Consider the following 19363-nt stretch of genomic DNA (forward strand, 5'->3'; position numbering starts at 1 on the left):
CATTTATAGCCTAACGTACTCGAATATGCAGTAAGATCATTTTTAAAGATTTTTTTTAGGGCTTTTTTTTGTAGAGACAGGCCACAGGTCGGGTTCAAACCCGGGGCCACCTACCTGTACCTCCGTACATGGGCACTAACCACTATAGTAAGACCATTTTTGAGCTGCGATTATTAGTCGATTAATTGATGAGTATACACAAACAGAATTTCTCTTTTGGACATAGGAAGATATTTTATTTTTTTATGCATTTCATAGGCCAAGCTATTTTTCAATGAACGGGGAAAAAAGGGCATTCTGATAATGAATGAATCATTAGTATCAGCCCTGATTAAAGTACCTGTAATGAGTTTTTCACTGGTTATGAAACAGGCTGAAATTCGATACTGATATTTCTTTATGAGCTACAAAAGTAAACAAGACCATCACCGGGAAGATTCATTATTTTTTATCTATGGATCTTTTATGTTTGAGACAGTCGGTAATGAATGGTAGGTTTTTGATGAAGTGGTTAACAGCACACTAGTGAAAGAACCTTTTCTTTAATCTACAAGGGGTGCCGGGTAGCCTAGCGGTTACGTTGTGTGTCTTATGTACCGAGGCTATAGACCTCATCGCAGTGGCCCTGGGTTTGAATCTGACCTCTGCCCTTAGCTGCACGCCATCCCCCCACTCTCTCCTCCCAACCTTTCCTGTCTCTCTTCAGCTGTCTAATCTAAAAATCTAAGACCAAAAAATAACCAAAAGAAATGTTGTAAAGTGTTTTGTTTGCACTTGATCAAATCATATGTTCTTAAGAAATGCAAAAGGAAAAAGCCAAATGTTTCAATGCCCTTTATGCATGTGGGTAAATAGTGCTCATTGTAACTGTTGCTCATAGTTTGCCATAAAGTGATCCGTTTTTTAATTTAGCTCGTAAATATTCTCCACTGTTGAAGCTGAAGAGAAGGCAGACATGTCTGTGGTGTCACACAGCAGCTAAAATCAGACCTTCACTTTACTGTAGTGGTATGTGTCGCTTTGTTAGACCCTGTGGTTGGCTGAACCTCTGACTGGCCCCAAACCTGAACCACGACAACCACCTGCCCCCTCCTCCTCCTCCTCCTAACCTCCTGTCCTGTGCCCTCTGGTCAGAGGTGGGAGCGAGGAGAATCACCACATACCAGACAACACCCACATATAAACCCTCCTACAGTTGAATGTGGAAAAAACTGAGGGAAATTCTCCTTTCCATTAACTCAGGGAGGTCAAAGATCAGGAACGTAAACAGAGCTGGAGGTGATGGAGAATCTTAAACCCTGGTCGTCAGGTGAAGGAAAGTTTTACACCCTGATTCTTGATCATGGACTGCTTATAAGACCTCTTTGTTAAAACAATAAGACATTAAAAAGGAGCATTACACCTGCAACTATTTGAATGGCCACCAGAGGGAGACTACACTACATGAGGATAACTGACTGTATATAAATATGGACAACATATCTCTGTCTCCTTCTGTTGTACAAAATTGAAGCCAAAATACTCCTGTAACGGTTGTGACATCTTGTATCGGTGATGTAATTTGGAGCCAATTAAAGTTCAAAAGGAGGCTGGCTGAAGTTGATGACATGCCTCCTGATGCTAACAGAAGCACACATTCAACCTACTCATCAAACCTCAAAGATCCCGCAGGTCGGTACATTACACAACGGATCAGATTGATGTGTGTTTGAAGCAGAAATTCACATTTATGGAAAGTTATATGAATGTATTGTTAGTTTTCGTTCATTAGATATAGAGCAACATCACCAGTATTCTCAACTTCATCGGATTTTAATTTGATTTAATCTATGTGAATGCAGAATTATGCACCTGTTCATCCAAAGCTACCTTGGATTTAAAAGTCGCTACCAAGGCAACAAATCAACCAGAAGATAGACCTAATGCACCAAAACTATGGTCCATCTGACCAGGATGGTGTGGGCCAAAATCTGAAATTTGAGGCTTCAGAAATCAAGTCCACAAACAAATAAATCCCTCACAGAGACTTTTTTTTTTGCTTCTTATGTGTATGCTCTTAGTGGATGATTTTCTTACACTTTCATTGTTCCAGACGCCGTCACAGAACTGAGAATCAAAGAATAGTGAGTCTGAAATCCTGAAGCATTCCACAAGCGAACCACAGCTAACTTTGCTATTTTTTTTTGACCATGTTGCTGAAACAGCAGCGGACGCTGGATTTTTCTGCTTCTACGACCTCAGTGCCGACCTGAAACCCAGACAAGAGATGCAGCGACAAAGACAGAAAGAGTGGAAGAGTAGCGAGAGAGAGGAAAAAACAACAAGAGTAGGAAGGAGAGAGAGAGCGCCCGCCGCAGTCTTTTTCTGGCTACTGTTGTTCTTAGCACTTCACCGCATGATACTCAGCATGACCACAGCTGGCTTTACAGAGGGATACTCCATACATGTGAGTGTGTGTGTGTGTGTGAGAGAGAGAGAGAGAGAGAGAGAGAGAGAGAGAGAGAGAGAGAGAGAGAGAGAGAAATGACAGACAGTAGAGTAGTTTGTAAGCAGCGTGCAGGGTGTGCATGCAGCCTACAGAGGTCAGTGTGTTTTCACAATAAAAGCTTATCAGACTCAGAGCAGCATAATGTAATGTTGTGGCATTCATTCATACAAAATGTGAATATATATTGATATTTATAATTAGCTGTTTAAATATATTTGATTAATCCCAGAGGGGAAATTCTGCTTTTTTACACTCTGTTATAAAGAGACATGAGGACCTATGGAACTCTTACTCTGAAGAATTTATAAAGTCATCGCACCACCCTTCAGGTTTTAAAGGTCACATAATTTGCAAAATACACTTCACCATGTTTCTCTAACACTAGTATGTGTCACTAGTCTGTCTACAAACCCCCCCAAGTTAGGAGAAAAGTCCACCTCTCTCTAGAAAATGTGTGCTCAAACAGGCCGTTTGGAGAGTGTCCCTTCATGACATCACAAAGGGCAGTAACCCCTCCCCCAGGTGGATGACACTCCCACAGCTAAGTGTTTGTTCTGCCCTCTGAGTCTGCCTTCTCACCATAAACAATAGGACATGGAGCGAGAAAGACCGAGACACCCTTAGCCCTTCCAGAAAGGGGGAGTGGTCAGACACAGCTCATTTACATTTAAAGGTACAGACACAGAAACAGCCTGTTCTGAGCAGGGCTGAAATAGAAGGGTTTATAGGCATGATCAAATACAGGATCAGAGTGGATTTAGAACAAGAAAACGTAAATGTACTTGAGTACTGTACTTAAGTTACATTTTGAGTATCCATACTTAACTTGAGTATTATATTTTCTGTCACATTTATTACTTTAACTTTCATCAAACACAGAGCAGACGTCACTCAGATCATGCAGATCATTTAGTGGAATAGAAAAGTTCCATTTTCTCATTATATGTTTTAGTTTATGTTGGGTGCTAACAGCGCTGCAGAGAAGTGAGAAAAAGCAAAAATAGCTTTAGCAGCACCAGGAATGAGAATATGCTGCACAGATGCAGAGTTCAAAGGGTGTTGCACCGACTGAAAAAAAATGAATTTCTTTTCTTGTTATTGTTCCTCTTATTTTGGCGATGCAAATCTGTAAATCTGTAGCATGTGAGTTTTAAAAAAAAGTCTTCTAAATAGGCATAACCTGGCAGAATGTACACCCCTGTATTCTTGACTCCACTCATGTATCTATCATGTGTTACCATCTGCAGTTTTTCTCCCTCAGTTTGTCAGAAATGTTAAATGATCAGTCATGAACACATACTCTAAGGATTTTAGTTTAAAACCATGCAGTGAAACTATTGTTTTGAAGTTGCTGGTTTGCTGTATCGGCCTGATTTGATGTAAGGATGAAGGAGTAAATGAATGGAAGATCAGCGGGGAGTTCACAGGGGTCGTAACCAACACTTTGGTTTATTGATGAGAGGAAAAGTTGCATGTGCTGACAGTATGTTGCTGTCTGTCATCTCCTACCCCCCTCTCGCCCGGTGGTCCACTGAGGTCACCAGAAATATAAACTGACCAATGGGGAGCCGGTGCACCATAAGGTCAGGGGTCAGAGGTCAGCTGACAGAATGAGCTATTGAAAGTCAAGATCGAGCGGCCAGTGGTTACATTCCTCTGAGATGTACGCACGCCTTCATCTTTTTATAGAAGAGTCCGCTCTGATTCATCTGGAGCTTCAAAACAACCACAAGAAGAGCGGAGAGGAACGTTTGGAATCTTTTTAACAATACAAACAAGTATATTTTTAATTTTATATTTATAACACGTTTGAGTTTTGGGTTCAGACTAAAGGCTGTTTTTGAATCATCCTTACTTTGAACAACAGGGAAACATTTCCTGAGATGATCCGAGATGTTTTTCAAAGCTATCTGTGAGTCTCATCGATTTGAATTATCCCTAGTTATTTGTACTGATTGTTCATCGTTTTGCAAAGTATCATTACATCTCTTGCAAAGACATTAACAAATAAAGGGATGAGTTTGATTCTTCAACCACCTGTACAGACTGAATTTGACCCGGACAAATTGTCCCTCTGTATGTCAGTGGTGTATGAAATGTATCCTGCATGGAGGCAGAAAGATGGAGAGAGCAGACAAAAGACTCACAGTAATCTGTGATCTGTCCTGCCACACCCTGACCTACAAAGGTAACCCGACTGCTGGGGGCAACACACACACACACACACACACACACACACACACACACACACACACACACACACACACACACACACACACACACACACACACACACACACACACACACACACAAAGCTGGTTGCATCAGATACAGTCTGCTGTAACTCTACACTCGACATAGAAAGATGGGAAGACATGATGAGGGATGAAGTGTGTGTGTGTGTGTGTGTGTGTGTGTGTGTGTGTGTGTGTGTGTGTGTGTGTGTGTGTGTGTGTGTGTGTGTGTGTGTGTGTGTGTGTGTGTGTGTGTGTGTGTGTGTTTGTTCCCTCTGAAGTTGAGATAACTGCTACTCCCCCTCAGGGCTCTTCTACAGACTCACTTCTCTACATCCGACCTCTGAACTCTCTGTCAGAGTCCTCGCTTTGAAGAGGAACAGTTTAAAAAGTGTGATGTGAAGAGTCACAAGAAATCAAAAATGACAAAATATTGTAGATGTAGATTGAGAAGATCATACATTGGAGAAACTCTCTGAATATTCAAAACCTACATGCAGGGCTGTTGCAAGACATTTTAATGAATCTGCTCTTTATTTTTCCTAGAAGCCATCAAACTAAATCTAAGAGGTGGCTAAATACATTTTATCAGGAAAAAGAGAGAAGCATTTTAGATTTTTTATTTGAAAGTTTATTTCCGGGGGGGGGAAATGAGGATTTTTCAATTAATGAGTTTCTATGTTTTAAATGTCTCTCAGAATCTTTATTTTGGTAAATGTTTTTGACTTTTTTAAATACATTTCTTCATGATCTTCAAAATATATATTTTTGAATATCTTGCATGATTTTTTAAATCATCGCCTTGTTCCCATCTTTTTAACCGGGCGTGGTGTCATCCATGTTTTTGTTGGACACGCCCCTCACCTCCATGTCAGTGCCCATTGGTCAGGCAAACAAACCTAACCAGCACACCTATACATATATATATATATATATATATATATATATATATATATATATATATATATATGTGTGTATATATATGTGTGTGTGTGTATACATGTATATGTATACACACACATGTATATATACATATATATACACATGTGTGTGTGTGTGTGTGTGTGTGTGTGTGTGTGTGTGTGTGTGTGTGTGTGTGTGTGTGTGTGTGTGTGTGTGTGTGTGTGGATGCATTTGATTGGTTGTCTTTACCCTATTTAAATGAAATGATATATAAACATATTTTTGTGTGTGTTTACCTGTAACCATGAAAGTCATCAATGATGTTTTGGACAAGCGGGGAGGTCAGGGGTTTATTGACTTGTCCGGGAGTCAGTACCGGCTGCATGTGATTGGCTCTGGGGTCCCAGGTGTAGTTCCCGTGGGTGATGTTGACCCCTCCTTTTTTGCGCCGAGGCAGAGTTCCGTGAATGGAGACTTGCTGGTAGGAAGAAGTGGGAAGCTCTGATAGGCTGCCACTGCTGCCGGGAGGAAAACTGAGGAAAGGAAAGAAAAGGAGGATGGAAGTTATGCGGCAGCTCAATTTAGACCTTTTTACCTGAAACTTAAATGTACTTATACAAAAGTAGTGCCGCTCAATAATTCAACTTCTGGGCCTCGATACATGTGTGGTGGTGACTGTGTCTGCAGAGACCCGGTCCTCTGACTGGATTCTCATGTTTTGGTTTACTCGGAACGTTTTTCTGGGCGGGAAGCTTGTGTGTTTCCCCCAGGAAATGACAACGTGCAGGTGAGTTTAGAAGTGGTTACAAATCAGCGATTGGACGCGATTTAACTGGCAAATATGACGGATGCGAAACGAGGCGGCAAGGAAGAGAAAATATAATCACAGGGAGGCCTGCTTTCTGTTGGACAGGCAGTTGCCAAACACCTGTGGTTAGCTTGTGTTAGCGTGCGGTAGCTTGCAGTGTAGATACGAGGAGTAACCATACACTATACGTCCTGCAGAGAGTGTGAGCTTCTGGGGGCGATTAGCCCAGGAGGAGGGGTCCAGTTTGAATGTTGTGAACATAGCTACTATCTCCACCTTCAATTTTAAAACCCAATTTCAAGACAAACCTTCCTTTCACCACTTCACAGCCTTCCACACTCTGTATGAACTTGTTCTAACACTTCTTTTTGAAGTTGCTTGTTTAATACAGATCAATTACTATAATCTTTATTTTTTCTCAGCTTCAAGGGGAAACATCTGATGTCACACGTATTATACATCTTTTCCTTTAATTTAGCTCCACACGCTGGATATTTTTGGATGAACTGGGGATTTCCCAAGAGTCTAAGTATGGTGGGTTTGTCCAAACTATTGTGGAAGTAGCAGCAAAGAAAAGAGAAGTAGAACACTGTTTTTTTAACTTTGTTTCCTTGGGAACTAATCCTGAACATCTAGGAGCGACAAAAGGAAAAGCAGCATCTTTCCCCAGAGTTCTACCAGTACCGAACTCACCCAGGTCTGGAGCTGAGGAGGTCCATGGAGGAGGCGAGGGAGGCCTGGAGCCTCCTGGAGGAGCAGGTGCTGCTGCTGGAGACTCCCAGAGAGGAGGGGGGGACTCCAGGGTGAGCAGAGCCTCCACCCAGGGTGTGGTGGGCATGCAGGGACCTCGGCAGGCTGGCAAAACGCCCCTCAGCCATCATCCTTAACTCTGTGAAGAGACAAACACACAAAAATGATATAACTGCAACAAAACCATGTCCCCCCCCCCCCCTTTTGTATCAGTGCACTAGAAGCCAAGGAGGCTTGTCTCGGCAGCAGAGACCAGGCTCTCGAGTAGACTGAGCTCTCCTAACCTTCAGCGAGATGATCTGGCACTACCACCACCCAACATCCCTGACGCTCAGACACCACCATCGGACTGTGTCGTCCCCACAACCACCACCGTCCTTACTCATGCACGGCCTGCTCCGACCTCCACCTCAGCAGCAAGGAAGTGTGGACAGCAGGAACGAGAGGAATACAAAGAAGAAATCCTTCCTGCATCTTATCCCATCTCTTTTCTTGAGTAAGCTCTTTTTACCTTTAAGAGGGGAGGATCAAATTAAGACGCTAACGTCGTAAAGAAAATGTTAGTGAATTCACCTCACAGGTACAGGACGTCCTGAGGTGAGTGACAATGATACGCTTACCGGAGTAACACAGTTATGTAACCATGGTAACACAAGACAGGAGTGAGGTTTAATCCTCTGTAAAATAAAGACATATGATCCGACACACACACACACACACACACACACACACACACACACACACACACACACACACACAAACACACACACTGACATACTGCCATCACCGGGATGAAATATTGTGATACATGATATGCACATAAAGAGAGCGAGGACAACAGGTGCACCCACTGACCCCGGCGTCACACACACACACACACACACACACACACACTCAAATGACTGACGCGCCTTCACACACCACCATGCAAACCAATTACACATCGCCACACAGGATTCTAACCAGGAGACATCTGAATAGTTGATTAAACTCCTTCTGTTAAAAACACGCTGTGAGAAGTTTTCTGCTGGTTATGAAACAAAATGTAACGCTGACCAACCAACGCAAACTTGACGTTTAACTGAGAGTCTGAAGGCGCCAACCACTCGGGGGCCCTCAGGCCAGTAAGGGGCCCTGGGAGGCTGACAGACTTTAAACCACAGCAGAGGCTCAAAATGCAGAAAGTTTTCAATGACAGGAGGAAACCTCCCTAAAGGGGCTCCGTCTGACAGGTCTCAATCTCATGCTAAACGTTGCATTCATTGTTCCTGGGAAAAAAACAAAGATTACCAATAACTAGCACAAACAGAAAACGTCAAACAAATGTTCACTAGTCTCGTTTTTACCTCAGGGTGAGAGACTCTTCAATAACATTTCTCCTGCTGTCATAACATCATGGCGTTTGTATTTTGTAACATTTATTATATTTATATTTTGAAATGACAAGGTTTTCTTTATATTCATATTTTAAAAATAATGCTAAAGTGAAGGCATTTTTAGTTTTGTGTTTAAATGAAGCAGATGTAATTCTTGTTCTTCACTGTAAATAAATCATCACAACAAAGATGGAAGCGCAAGATGTTGCAGCTACATGGAACTTACTGTGTGAATTTAATAAGTGTAGCTGTTGTTTTTAGCGTCTTTTTTTCACAGCTGGTTTTCAAACAGTTTGCTATAAAATAAATAAATAAAGGAAACCAGACTTTTATCAAACACAAGCATTAAAACCTTTGCTTTAGTTTAATCGAAAATCAGAAAACACCACTCTGTGTATTCACAACTACTTTGAAACCAGAACATTTCTATTGCATGAAACAGACCGGGTTTGTTGCAATGATCTGATTTATACTCTGATCCCTGTCTGTAATGAGTCTCTTCATTGTGTTCTTGGTATTTCCGGTCTATTTATGTTATCTTAAGTATCCCTTTTTGTGTATCCTTACATGAAACCTTTTCATTTATGTTTTTGTTTTGTGTTTTTCTTGCTGCCAGCTTTAATAAAACCCCCTTTGCCAATAAGATGCTGCGCCTTATTCAGACTTTTCTGGTCAAATTAAAAGACAAATTAACAAATTAAGTATCTAAGTTCTTTTTTCTTTGCTCATGAGGAAGCTCTTGCCACATGACAGGCAGATATGCAGATAAAAATACATGTGACAGATAGCCTGGCAGTGATTAAACTCAGTAGACGGGTTCCTGATAAATTCCCCCCTGCTGTGTGATGATGACTCTGTCGCTGTGAATCACTCAGCAGGCAGCGGTTAGTCACACTGTACAAACTGAAATATCTTCAGCTGACAGACAAAGTCTTGGCTGAGTGGACGGTACGAGATTCCACAAACCCGGTCCCATTTTCTAATCTCATCGACCTTAAAAATCTGAGCTGAGTAACCATGCTGGTGTTTGTTATTGTGTCTCTGTTTGTGCAGCCTGATTAGGATCAGAGAAAGTGCAGAGGAAACTGAGGGGGGTTGGCGCTGAAGCAGTCGAGCTTAGTCCTGCCAAGGAGAAAGCTCTCGGCCCCATCCACCAAAAACATATCCCAAGATTTTTCTTTACTTTGTCCGGAAGGGAAGTCCTACGAGACGTTGGGGACAGATCCATGAAACGCATCCGTATCTTAAATTGATTAATTCAATTTAATTTCAAGTTGGAAGCTCGTGCCAGCTTTCCCTAATAAATATTGGTTAAAATAAAGCTCTAAGAGTTTACCTCTGGCACGCTCCCTGTGAAGCAGCCTCACTCTGACATCTCTCCATTAATGCATACAAGTCCTGTTTGTGCATGTGTGTGTGTGTATATCGGGCGTATGTGTGTGAGAAGCATGTCTCTCAATAACAGAGTGTAAAACCAGAATTTCCCATCAGGGATTAAGTATTTAAGTATGTTAAAAAAAATGATCGCTCCTGAGAAAAAGCTCAGGCCAAATCCACTAAACACAGCAGACTAAAGAAAACATCTGCTATCTTATAAGACTGCTTTTTTTTTAATATTCCCACCTCACCCACAATATAAATATCTGCCAGCTCACAGATGAATAATCATCAGATCTTATAGAACAAGGAACCCTGAATGAATCACTAAATCCAGCTTCATCAGGGGGTCAGGGCAGCTTGTGATGATGAATGTCAATTAAAATGCAAACCCAGGTTTAGAGAGGAGCAGCTGGCCACTTCAAGACTATTCATCGTGACAATTAAAGTTCATACACACACACACACTTACACTCACACACACAAAGACAGTGTAAAAGTCCTGCTAAGGCATGCTGGGTCAGAGTGTGGATTCCTCTGAGGGGCTGAACGACTACAGGAGCAGGACCTATTATAAGAGCCTCAGGGCTGGTCAGCTGTGTGTGTGTGTATGTGTGTGTGTGTGTGTGTGTGTGTGTGTGTGTGGCCCTGACCATCTGCCAGACACACACAAACACAACAACACACACACACACCCCTGCAGAGGAGAAAGGACGGACTCTCACTGAGAGAAAACACAGACACGCTGCACTTACACATGAATACTCTGCACATTCATCTTATAAATAAATACATTATTCATGCTGGAGGTGTGAAATATCTCACTCGCTCGTCCTCTTTCTATCTCTTTAACCTCCTATCTCTCCATCTTTTTTTTTTTTTTTTTACTTTAAATCTCCCTAATTTAAATCCTCCTCTCTGTCTTTATGACTCCGTCCCCGCTCATCCATCTTTCTCTTTCTATCCAGTGTCCCCCCTCCTCCTCCCCTTCCTCCCCTCCGTCATCTCCTCCCTCCTTCTGTCTGTCCGTCATGATGTCAGCTCTTCTTTAGCTTTTCCCTTCGTCATCTTCTTTCTGTCTTTTGTCCCCTCCACCTCCCGTAATAATAGACCTTTTCTTTTCTCCTCCGTCTCTCCGTTGAGCTCATCCTCCTTTCCCTACAGCTGTTCAGCTGCAAGCTTCACCTCTCTGCATCACACAAAACACACAGACAGTACACACACACACACACACACACACACACACACACACACACACACACACACACACACACACACACACACACAGAGTATGGAGGGACGAGGGGTAAAAGTCCAGGCTTCCTGAAGAAGTATTGAAACATGCATTCAACATTTACAAGGAAATGAAAAAGGGAAGCTAATTTCAAACATTTATCAACTTTTCCAAGTTGAGAATGAGGTTAAGATTGCAGTTAGTCAAACCAATGTCTGATGTGTTTCTACAGTCAACTGAACTCTGCGAATAGAAATGAGTCCACCACTGCATACTTATTATAGTATTTTTGATTATTAGTGTACTTTTGTTTGAGTCTCTTCAAAAGCTTTATACCTATATTTAAACTTCTGCGTTATGTTCTCTGTTCTCCAGTTTGTTCTTCTCCGCTCTTTTGTTGATATTGCAAGTCTTTGGAACTACACATAGCATTGATATAAAAGCATATATTCTCATTATAGCGTCGTTTAAAGGGACTCTGTTGCTTTCTTTTCAGGAGTGCATATGTGAAAACAGCTTTATTTGGTGTTGAAAAGTTCCTCCTCATACTCTGTCACCAGCTTTCAATGCAGTATTAAAGAAACAAACCAGAGGACAGCATCCCTGGCGCCATGGAGGTCATAAGGACTCACATATCGACATCAGGGTCACCGAGCAGCATGCCGTATTTGACGTCTTGCGAGAAAAAGTCTGAGGCCTGGCAAAAAAGCTTCATTGAGAAATTCATCAAGAGAAAACATAAATGAGGAATACACAACTACGTTACAGAACTGTGAAGTCTGAACGCATGGAAACCTGCCGACCAAACCTACTTTCCTTGACTGAGCTATAAAAGACAAAACATTAAGGAGTGAGTTTTGCTTTCAATTACACCAGCGTGGACCTTGGGTTGGGAACACACACACACACACACATATGCACGAGGCCTTGGGTGGGAAACAAGAGCAGATTAACAGGAAGAGGAAATGGCAGTGTAAACATTAAGACAGCAGGCAGCTCATTATAAAGGATTACTGCTAATAAAACAAACAGCACTCTCTTACTGTCCCTCTTTTTTATTCAACCTCGATCTTTCCCTTCATAATGGTCTCACGGGGTCAAAGGTCAGCACTTTTCTGATAAATTCAGTTTATCTTAATCTCTCTGGGTGTCTTTAAATGCACACACAGGTCACTCAGAAATGTTACTTTGCAGACATCAGAGGTTTTAAAGGTGGTTCAACAGGTCCCATTCAGGCAGATATCTGAGTAACGTTGTTGGATATTTGTTTTTTTGGTTAATATTTAAATGTTAAAGTTATAAAAGTCCTCTGGCAGACACAAAAACAAACTCAAAATCACACTTCACACACGGAGAGAGAGACAACATTAACATCAACAAGCCTGGGAATGAGGAGTTTCCTCTTGCAGGCCGAAAGAGCCTTCCTGCTTTGACATTAACACAAATACACACACACACACACACACACACACACACACACACACACACACACACACACACACATCAGTGCATTAACAAAACCACCCCTGGCCAGAAGTGAACAATGGGAACAACTGTCACATGACCACTGTTCAGAGCCGGTCTTTGTTAAAGAGAGAAAGAGAGAGAGAGAGAGAGAGAGAGAGAGAGAGAGAGAGAGAGAGAGAGAGAGAGAGAGAGAGAGAGAGAGGTGTCCTACTGCGCTCTTCAGTGCGTGGGCCCATCAGTGTGTGTGTGTGTGTGTGTGTGTGTGTGTGTGTTGTGTGTGTGTGTTTGTGTGTTTAACATATTAATGAGGCTGTATTAAATCCCACAAGAGAGCCTGCCCTTTAAAATTTCGGAATGTTTGTGCTCACACACACTCATCCTACACCTCTATTTGTGTGTGTGTGTGTGTGTGTGTGTGTGTGTGTGTGTGTGTGTGTGTGTGTGTGTGTGTGTGTGTGTGTGTGTGTGTGTGTGTGTGTGTGTGCATTCATTCATTCAATATGTCTACAGTTAAATGTAGAACTGAACAGTGTGGAACAAATATACACACTGACAAGTCAGAGAGTCAGTCAGAGGTGGAAGAAATATGAATAACTTCACTGGGTAAAAATCACAACAGCTCCATGTAAAGGTTTTCTCTGGCGCTTCCACACTTGCACAAAACTCCTGAAATCTTCCAGGATTCTTTTCCGGTGGGCTGCATGTGTGAACGCACTTGGTCAGATTTTTTTCCCTTTCAGCCCCGTAGTAAAATGTGTTAAGTTCGATGTGAGAACGCAGAAGCAAATAATCAGGAAAATTCACCAAGAGAAAGTGGGAGGGGGAGGTGACGTTTATCTAAAGATCATACTGTGATTGGCCTGCGATCGGTGAAATCTCTGAATACTGAAGTATTCAAACTGCTTTTAAATTTGAATTTAATTTTCACAATGCACGAATGCAGTCAAGAATGCATGTGTGTACATTCTGCTACTTAATGTTTATGTAGAAAACATTATTTACATTTTTTAACCTCTCTTGCAACTGATTGACAGATCCACAGCTCAAACATAGAAGAGACAATACATTGAACAACTAAAACTACCTGATGAGCAGGGAAATCGTCAGCCAGGATTTACACAGTGAGAAAAAAAAAATTCAAACATCGGCGTAAGGTACGGCCAATGGTGCTCAGGCGGAGAATTGTCCTCCTTAACGGCCTGATCAGAGTGATGTTTGTGCTGTCTGCGTTTGCTCTACAACCATGGAGACCTACAGGTACGGCAACACCACTTAGACAAACCACACACAGGACTACAAGAACACAGTTCACTCACTTTAAAATTGAGTTCATTCATTCAGATTTTAGAAATTAATTTAAATACTCAAGTAAAGTACAGATACTCAGAAGATGAACTTAAGTACATTTACTTTGTTACTGTGCACCACTGACCACAGAGAGAGTTTAATGCCTCTACCTTTTTCATACACTTTTGACATATTTCTTTATGCTGAGTGGAAGCTACAGGCGAAACTCGTTAAAGTGACAGTAAAGTAATTTTCAGTGTGCCACGGTGTTATTTATTTTTTCATTGCATGTTCCTGAAACCGAGCGTCACCTGAGGATGTAGGTTGGCTGTGCACGGGGCTCCCTGTTGGTCGTTTATATATTTATTTATGAGTTGAATCTTTGCTTCGACTGAAACAAGATCCACGTTTAATCTCGAAGTAAATAAACTCATGTCCCTTTAAGAATGCTAAATATCTACGTTGATTTCATTGCAGCTGCTCCAAGTGGGGCTGAACAAATCTTGAAGATGCTTTCATCTGCATTTTACTCCATGTGGTCATCAACTACCTTGTGTATGTACAGTTCAGAATCTCTAACAAGATGGCAGAAGATGGTCAAAGACAGCCAGCAGGGGAGCAACGTTTTCTGAAAAAGGTAAATCTTTGTTCAGCCCCAAAATCAAACCTCAGTCCTGATTTATATTCAAGCTTCAATTCTCAACCTCTGCAGCCAGCCAGTCTGTCTGTCAGTCTCTGTGAAGAGCACCGTCACAAAGTGTTGATGGCTGGCTGAAATACCAAACACCTCGTCTCACTGGGTCACATAACACAACCCCCCCACACACACACACACACACACACACACACACACACACACACACACACACACACACACACATGCACACACACACAGCACACAGAGAATTATCCCTGCAAGTACACAAAGTGAAGATGAGCTACATGACACTGAAGCACGATCATGTCAGCATTAATGAAAGGTTGAATCTTATCTGCTCAGTTCAGTGTCAGTGCAGAGTTTAGACCGTTTAGGCTCTGACTAACGTCTGAAACAAACTTCTGCATGTGTGTGTGTGTGTGTGTTTGTGTGTGTTTATCTGCACAATACATCAACACTACACACACATGTCTGCCTCTGTCATCGTCTCAGGGGTGGCTGCTGTTTAAAGACGTGTTCTCGTAACTTAAAGGTCAAAAACTTCAACCTGAGCAGGAGGCACTTAACCTGTCAAAGAGACAGAAAGTGTCACGCTCAGTTTGGATCTTAAGAGCCTCTAAATGTTTGCTTTGGATCCCTCATTTGAAATCATCTAACACAAGACAGATTAAAGACTATGCAATGCTTAAAATCCAATAAGTATGGGTTTTGCTGCTAACAGGTTGCAGAAAATTAAAGCTGCAATTAGTCGACCAACAGACAAATATTTTTTGAAGTTAATGAATTGTTTTGGGTGATTTTTCAAGCACAAACATCAAAAAGTCACTGTCACCAACTTTTTAAACGTAAGAGTTTGCTGCTTTAAATGGTCAATGTTTCAGTTTTTTATAACATGTGCATTTTTCAAGACAAAAGCCCGAGCAGACATGCATATATGTATATTTTATTTTATTTATTTTGCTTTCCCCAATGTAGAGGAAATCATGGAGTGAATAAATGGTTGCTTAGGGCTTTTAGACATTTCTTAGACTATTCAATCCATCATAAAATGAAAAATAAACTTCTATGAAACACTGAAGCCGTGAAACTGATCCTTACAACCAGAGAGTGTCGCGAAAAAAAACAAAAACGGAGACAGGAGAAATCTTAATGATAGATCTCGATTTTATCTGTCACATTTCATGTAATTATTTCCTGGTGGGGTTTCCACACCAGCAGCACCAATCCATGCAACCACAGTTACACCCAGTGTCTTGGGATGGCAACATATTGCTCGAAAAAAAAAAAGTCCCTGAGTAAATGTAAGTCAATGCAACGAGTAAACAATTCAGCTCAAGAGATAAGGAAAAGAAAAGACATGAGAGTGTGGGGGAAAGATTTCAGCAGCCAAACAAAAACGTTTCTATTTTTAACTTTTTCTTTAGGTGATGAAAAGTCTGAAAACTGAGCAGATGACCATAAAGCCGGTGTGTCACCTCCGTCCTCCCTGCTCTCAGCGACCACACATTCCTACACACCTACAGTGATGAACATGGATGCACACATGAACAGATTTACATTCTTACCTGTCAGCGTGACCTCTTCTCTCCTCTTTCCCGACTTTTGCTCTCAGTCTTCTTTAAGTCTCTTCAACTTCTACTGAAGTTATTCCATGTCCCAGTTTGTTTGAATGGCTGCGTATTGGACTGACTGACCAACCGGCTGGAAGACGATACACTCACGCTCCTTCAGACAGGCAACAACAAGTAGTGCTGCACAATCACAAGCCCTGCCCTCCTCCTCCTCTCTCTCTCTCTTTCTCTCTCTCTAGGGAGTGATTTGCGAGCCCCTCCTCCTGCTGCTGCTGTGTTTGGGAGGAGTTTTCTTTCTTTCTTTTTTAGCCTGATTTGTCTCTTAACCCCCCCCCCCCCCCCTCAAACCCAACACCGAACAAAAACCCTCCCTCCCCTCTCCTCCTCTGTGTTCCCTGCACAGCCTCATATTTCATGCCTCCGAGTCTTTTTGTTTGGGAGCTCTTAACGCCAAACACCACCGACTGGTCTGGTACTCAGAGAAGATTTAGATGTGACCTAATGTTGCTATTTGCAAAGAGGGGATGAGAAAAGAACAGACCTGATTACAGCGAGGTTGTGGCATGTTTGAGCAACTTGAGGTGCACTCAAGACTCATGAGGTTTAACTACTTCACTGAAGCATAAATCAGAGTTTCTAATCGGCTTCTTTTTTTTTTTGCCTTCAATCACATCAGAAATGTTTGCAAAAACGATTACATTTCACACGATGAGGAGGATGAAACAAGACGAAAAGCTCGACTCAACATAAGGTATGAGGTCATGTTGTGTGTGTGTGTGTGTGTGTGTGTGTGTGTGTGTGTGTGTGTGTGTGTGTGTGTGTGTGTTGGCCTTCAGGACGACACTCTCTCCTGTCTTTGTCCTCCTGTTCCTCTGTATTGTCTAGAGTTGATAACACCCAGACACGTGCATGTGTGTGCAGGTTTATGTGTGTGTGCGCTTCCTTTCAGACAATACAAGGAGCCCATCCTGCCACCATGAAAGCTGAGATGATTGGACGGCCCCACATTAGACTTACACACACACACACACACACACACACACAGACACACACACACACACACTCACACACACACATTGGAGTAGCTCCTCAGATGTTGACACCACATTTGTAAAGATCGAGGAGGTCGATGAAGTTCATGAGGGCCAAAACTGACCTCGTGGTGTTGAGGGTTTTGCATTTCACTTTCTGTCTCTCTCTCATAACAGAATACAACTTTAGTCCTAAAAATAAAAAGAAGAAGCAGATGTTTTAAAAACATAAAAAATACACAGACAGGACCTGATTCCAGGGGCGGGCTAGGGGTGGCCAGGGCCGCGTCTGATATCCGGGCCACCCCAAATTCCCAAACTCTAGCTTTGTTCACACGTGCACAAAAATCCTGAGTTTCTGGGATGTGCTGTGAACACAAACAGCTGATCACACAATATTATGTCTTTATCCTCCTCATCTGGTTTTTCATACATGCATGAGGGGCAGGGGGTCTCCTGAGGTAAGAGCCCGATATACGACGCTATAATAAGAATATTTTCCTTAACATGAATTCTCCTGATTATCATCATCATCAACTTTTATTATTAGACTCAAGGTCCATTTTAAAAGACATACAATACAAAAAATAAGTAAAAAAAATAGTATATTTTTAACATCAGAGTTTAACATTATATCCGGCTGCACTCTCACATCAGCTCAATCTGACTTTCTGCAGAAAAGAATACTAGAGGGCTGGCAGGAGAAACTCTGGATGAAGTCAGAGTGAAGAATTCACACATTCAGCTCCTCCTGAAAATATCAGGGCTGACACACAAAAAAACCAGGTATCAGTGTTGGGAGGACGATGATGATGGGGATATTCCTCTGTGCCTGCCATCATGAACGGTCTGTATACTTCCAGAAACAAGCAGATAAGATCCTTCATCACAAAAACATTAGTCAGGGATTATAGTTCTGCTGAAACAACAGCCCCCTTCCTCCCTCTTTTTGGAGGGTTTAGGTGATTCAGGAGATAATGACAGATTACGCTCCTGACTCACGGTACACCTTCCTGGAAATACCACCCTCACACACATAAACATGCCAAGAATTTCACATGCCAGTGTGACATATCAGCCAGTTTAACTCAAGGAAAATATGAAATTCAGCTGCAGCTGGATATTTTCACAACCAAACAGTCAGTCTGGCTCTGCAGGAGTCCAGGAGTAACTTCAAGACTTGGCTTTGACCTTCAGGCTCTCTGCCCACTGTTTAGTCATTTTGAATGGATCAAAAACTTTAATAATGATTAGATCAAGGCCTTTACAGTATATCACATGGATCTTACAGACTGCACGTCTTTTGGTGTATTGGAAGTATTTAGGATTATAGATTGACTTCCCCTGAAAGTAAGGACTAGATCCTTGTAAAGATGAAAGATATTCACAAAGGGTCTTAACCCTTAAGAGAGCTACTAAGGTGTAAAACTGTTAGGAGTAGTGAGGAGGACTTCTAACAGGATGAAGAGTGTCTCAAGTGAGGAGAAAATGTAGACATTCTTTTGAACACAACATGAAGAAGAATCTGTTTGACTCATAGCTTGGCCGAACAGACAGAAATAATTTGTGCAGACATTTTAATCCATCTCTGACTTTCTTCAGTACAAAGTGAGACGTGCACGTTGAGTTTCTCTCCGTGTGGTTACCTCCACAGGTGCATCCAACCACTGATTAAAGCTCTTTACATGCTGATGTAATGATCAGCAGGTGAAGAAGCTGCTTCACAAGTGTCCTTTGATTTTAGAGCCAGCCTCAAGTGGACACTCGAGGAACTGCAGTTCTTACCATGACACATAAGTGAACAAAGATGGACCGGTAAATGGAGAGCTTTGCCTTCAGGCTCAGCTCCCTCTTTACCACAACGGGTCGGTACAACGCCTCCATCACTGCCGACGCTTAACCAATCCCAAAAGAATATAAAAGAACCCAAATATCGTTAGATTAATGATCGGAACGGATAGACATTGTGCATCCCTAGTTCCATTAATTCATCAGACGCTCGAGAAACATAACAGGATGTTAAAAAGTAGAGATGTAGGACCCTTGGTGGTATTTCCTTCTCACTATTTATAGATGTCTTCTCTTTTATTTACAGAATGAACTGTGCTGGACAGGAAGCCAACAAGATCAAGACTAAAACTTGATCTTCAGCTCAGTCTACAGAAATCAAATGTTTACT

The 19363-nt window shown here is 41.9% G+C and overlaps 1 protein-coding gene across 2 annotated transcripts in view; it reads right to left on the minus strand.

Annotated features, from left to right (window-relative positions):
• Positions 1 to 19363, minus strand: part of bcar3 (BCAR3 adaptor protein, NSP family member) — a 74427-nt gene that overhangs the window by 33463 nt on the left and 21601 nt on the right. Inside the window, exons 1-3 of one of the 2 annotated variants that reach the window (XM_065955673.1) lie at positions 16148 to 16338; positions 7127 to 7322; positions 5922 to 6158 (exon numbers count right to left, since the gene is read on the minus strand). In XM_065955673.1, coding sequence (XP_065811745.1) covers positions 5922 to 6158; positions 7127 to 7314 — 425 coding nt within the window. In that variant the 5' untranslated portion in view covers positions 7315 to 7322; positions 16148 to 16338. Of the gene's footprint in view, positions 1 to 5921; positions 6159 to 7126; positions 7323 to 16147; positions 16339 to 19363 lie in introns of those variants that run through there. The other variant, XM_065955672.1, reaches the window with a different exon arrangement.

This window comes from Labrus bergylta, chromosome 6, assembly GCF_963930695.1.
Source record: "Labrus bergylta chromosome 6, fLabBer1.1, whole genome shotgun sequence".
NCBI lineage: Eukaryota > Metazoa > Chordata > Actinopteri > Labriformes > Labridae > Labrus > Labrus bergylta.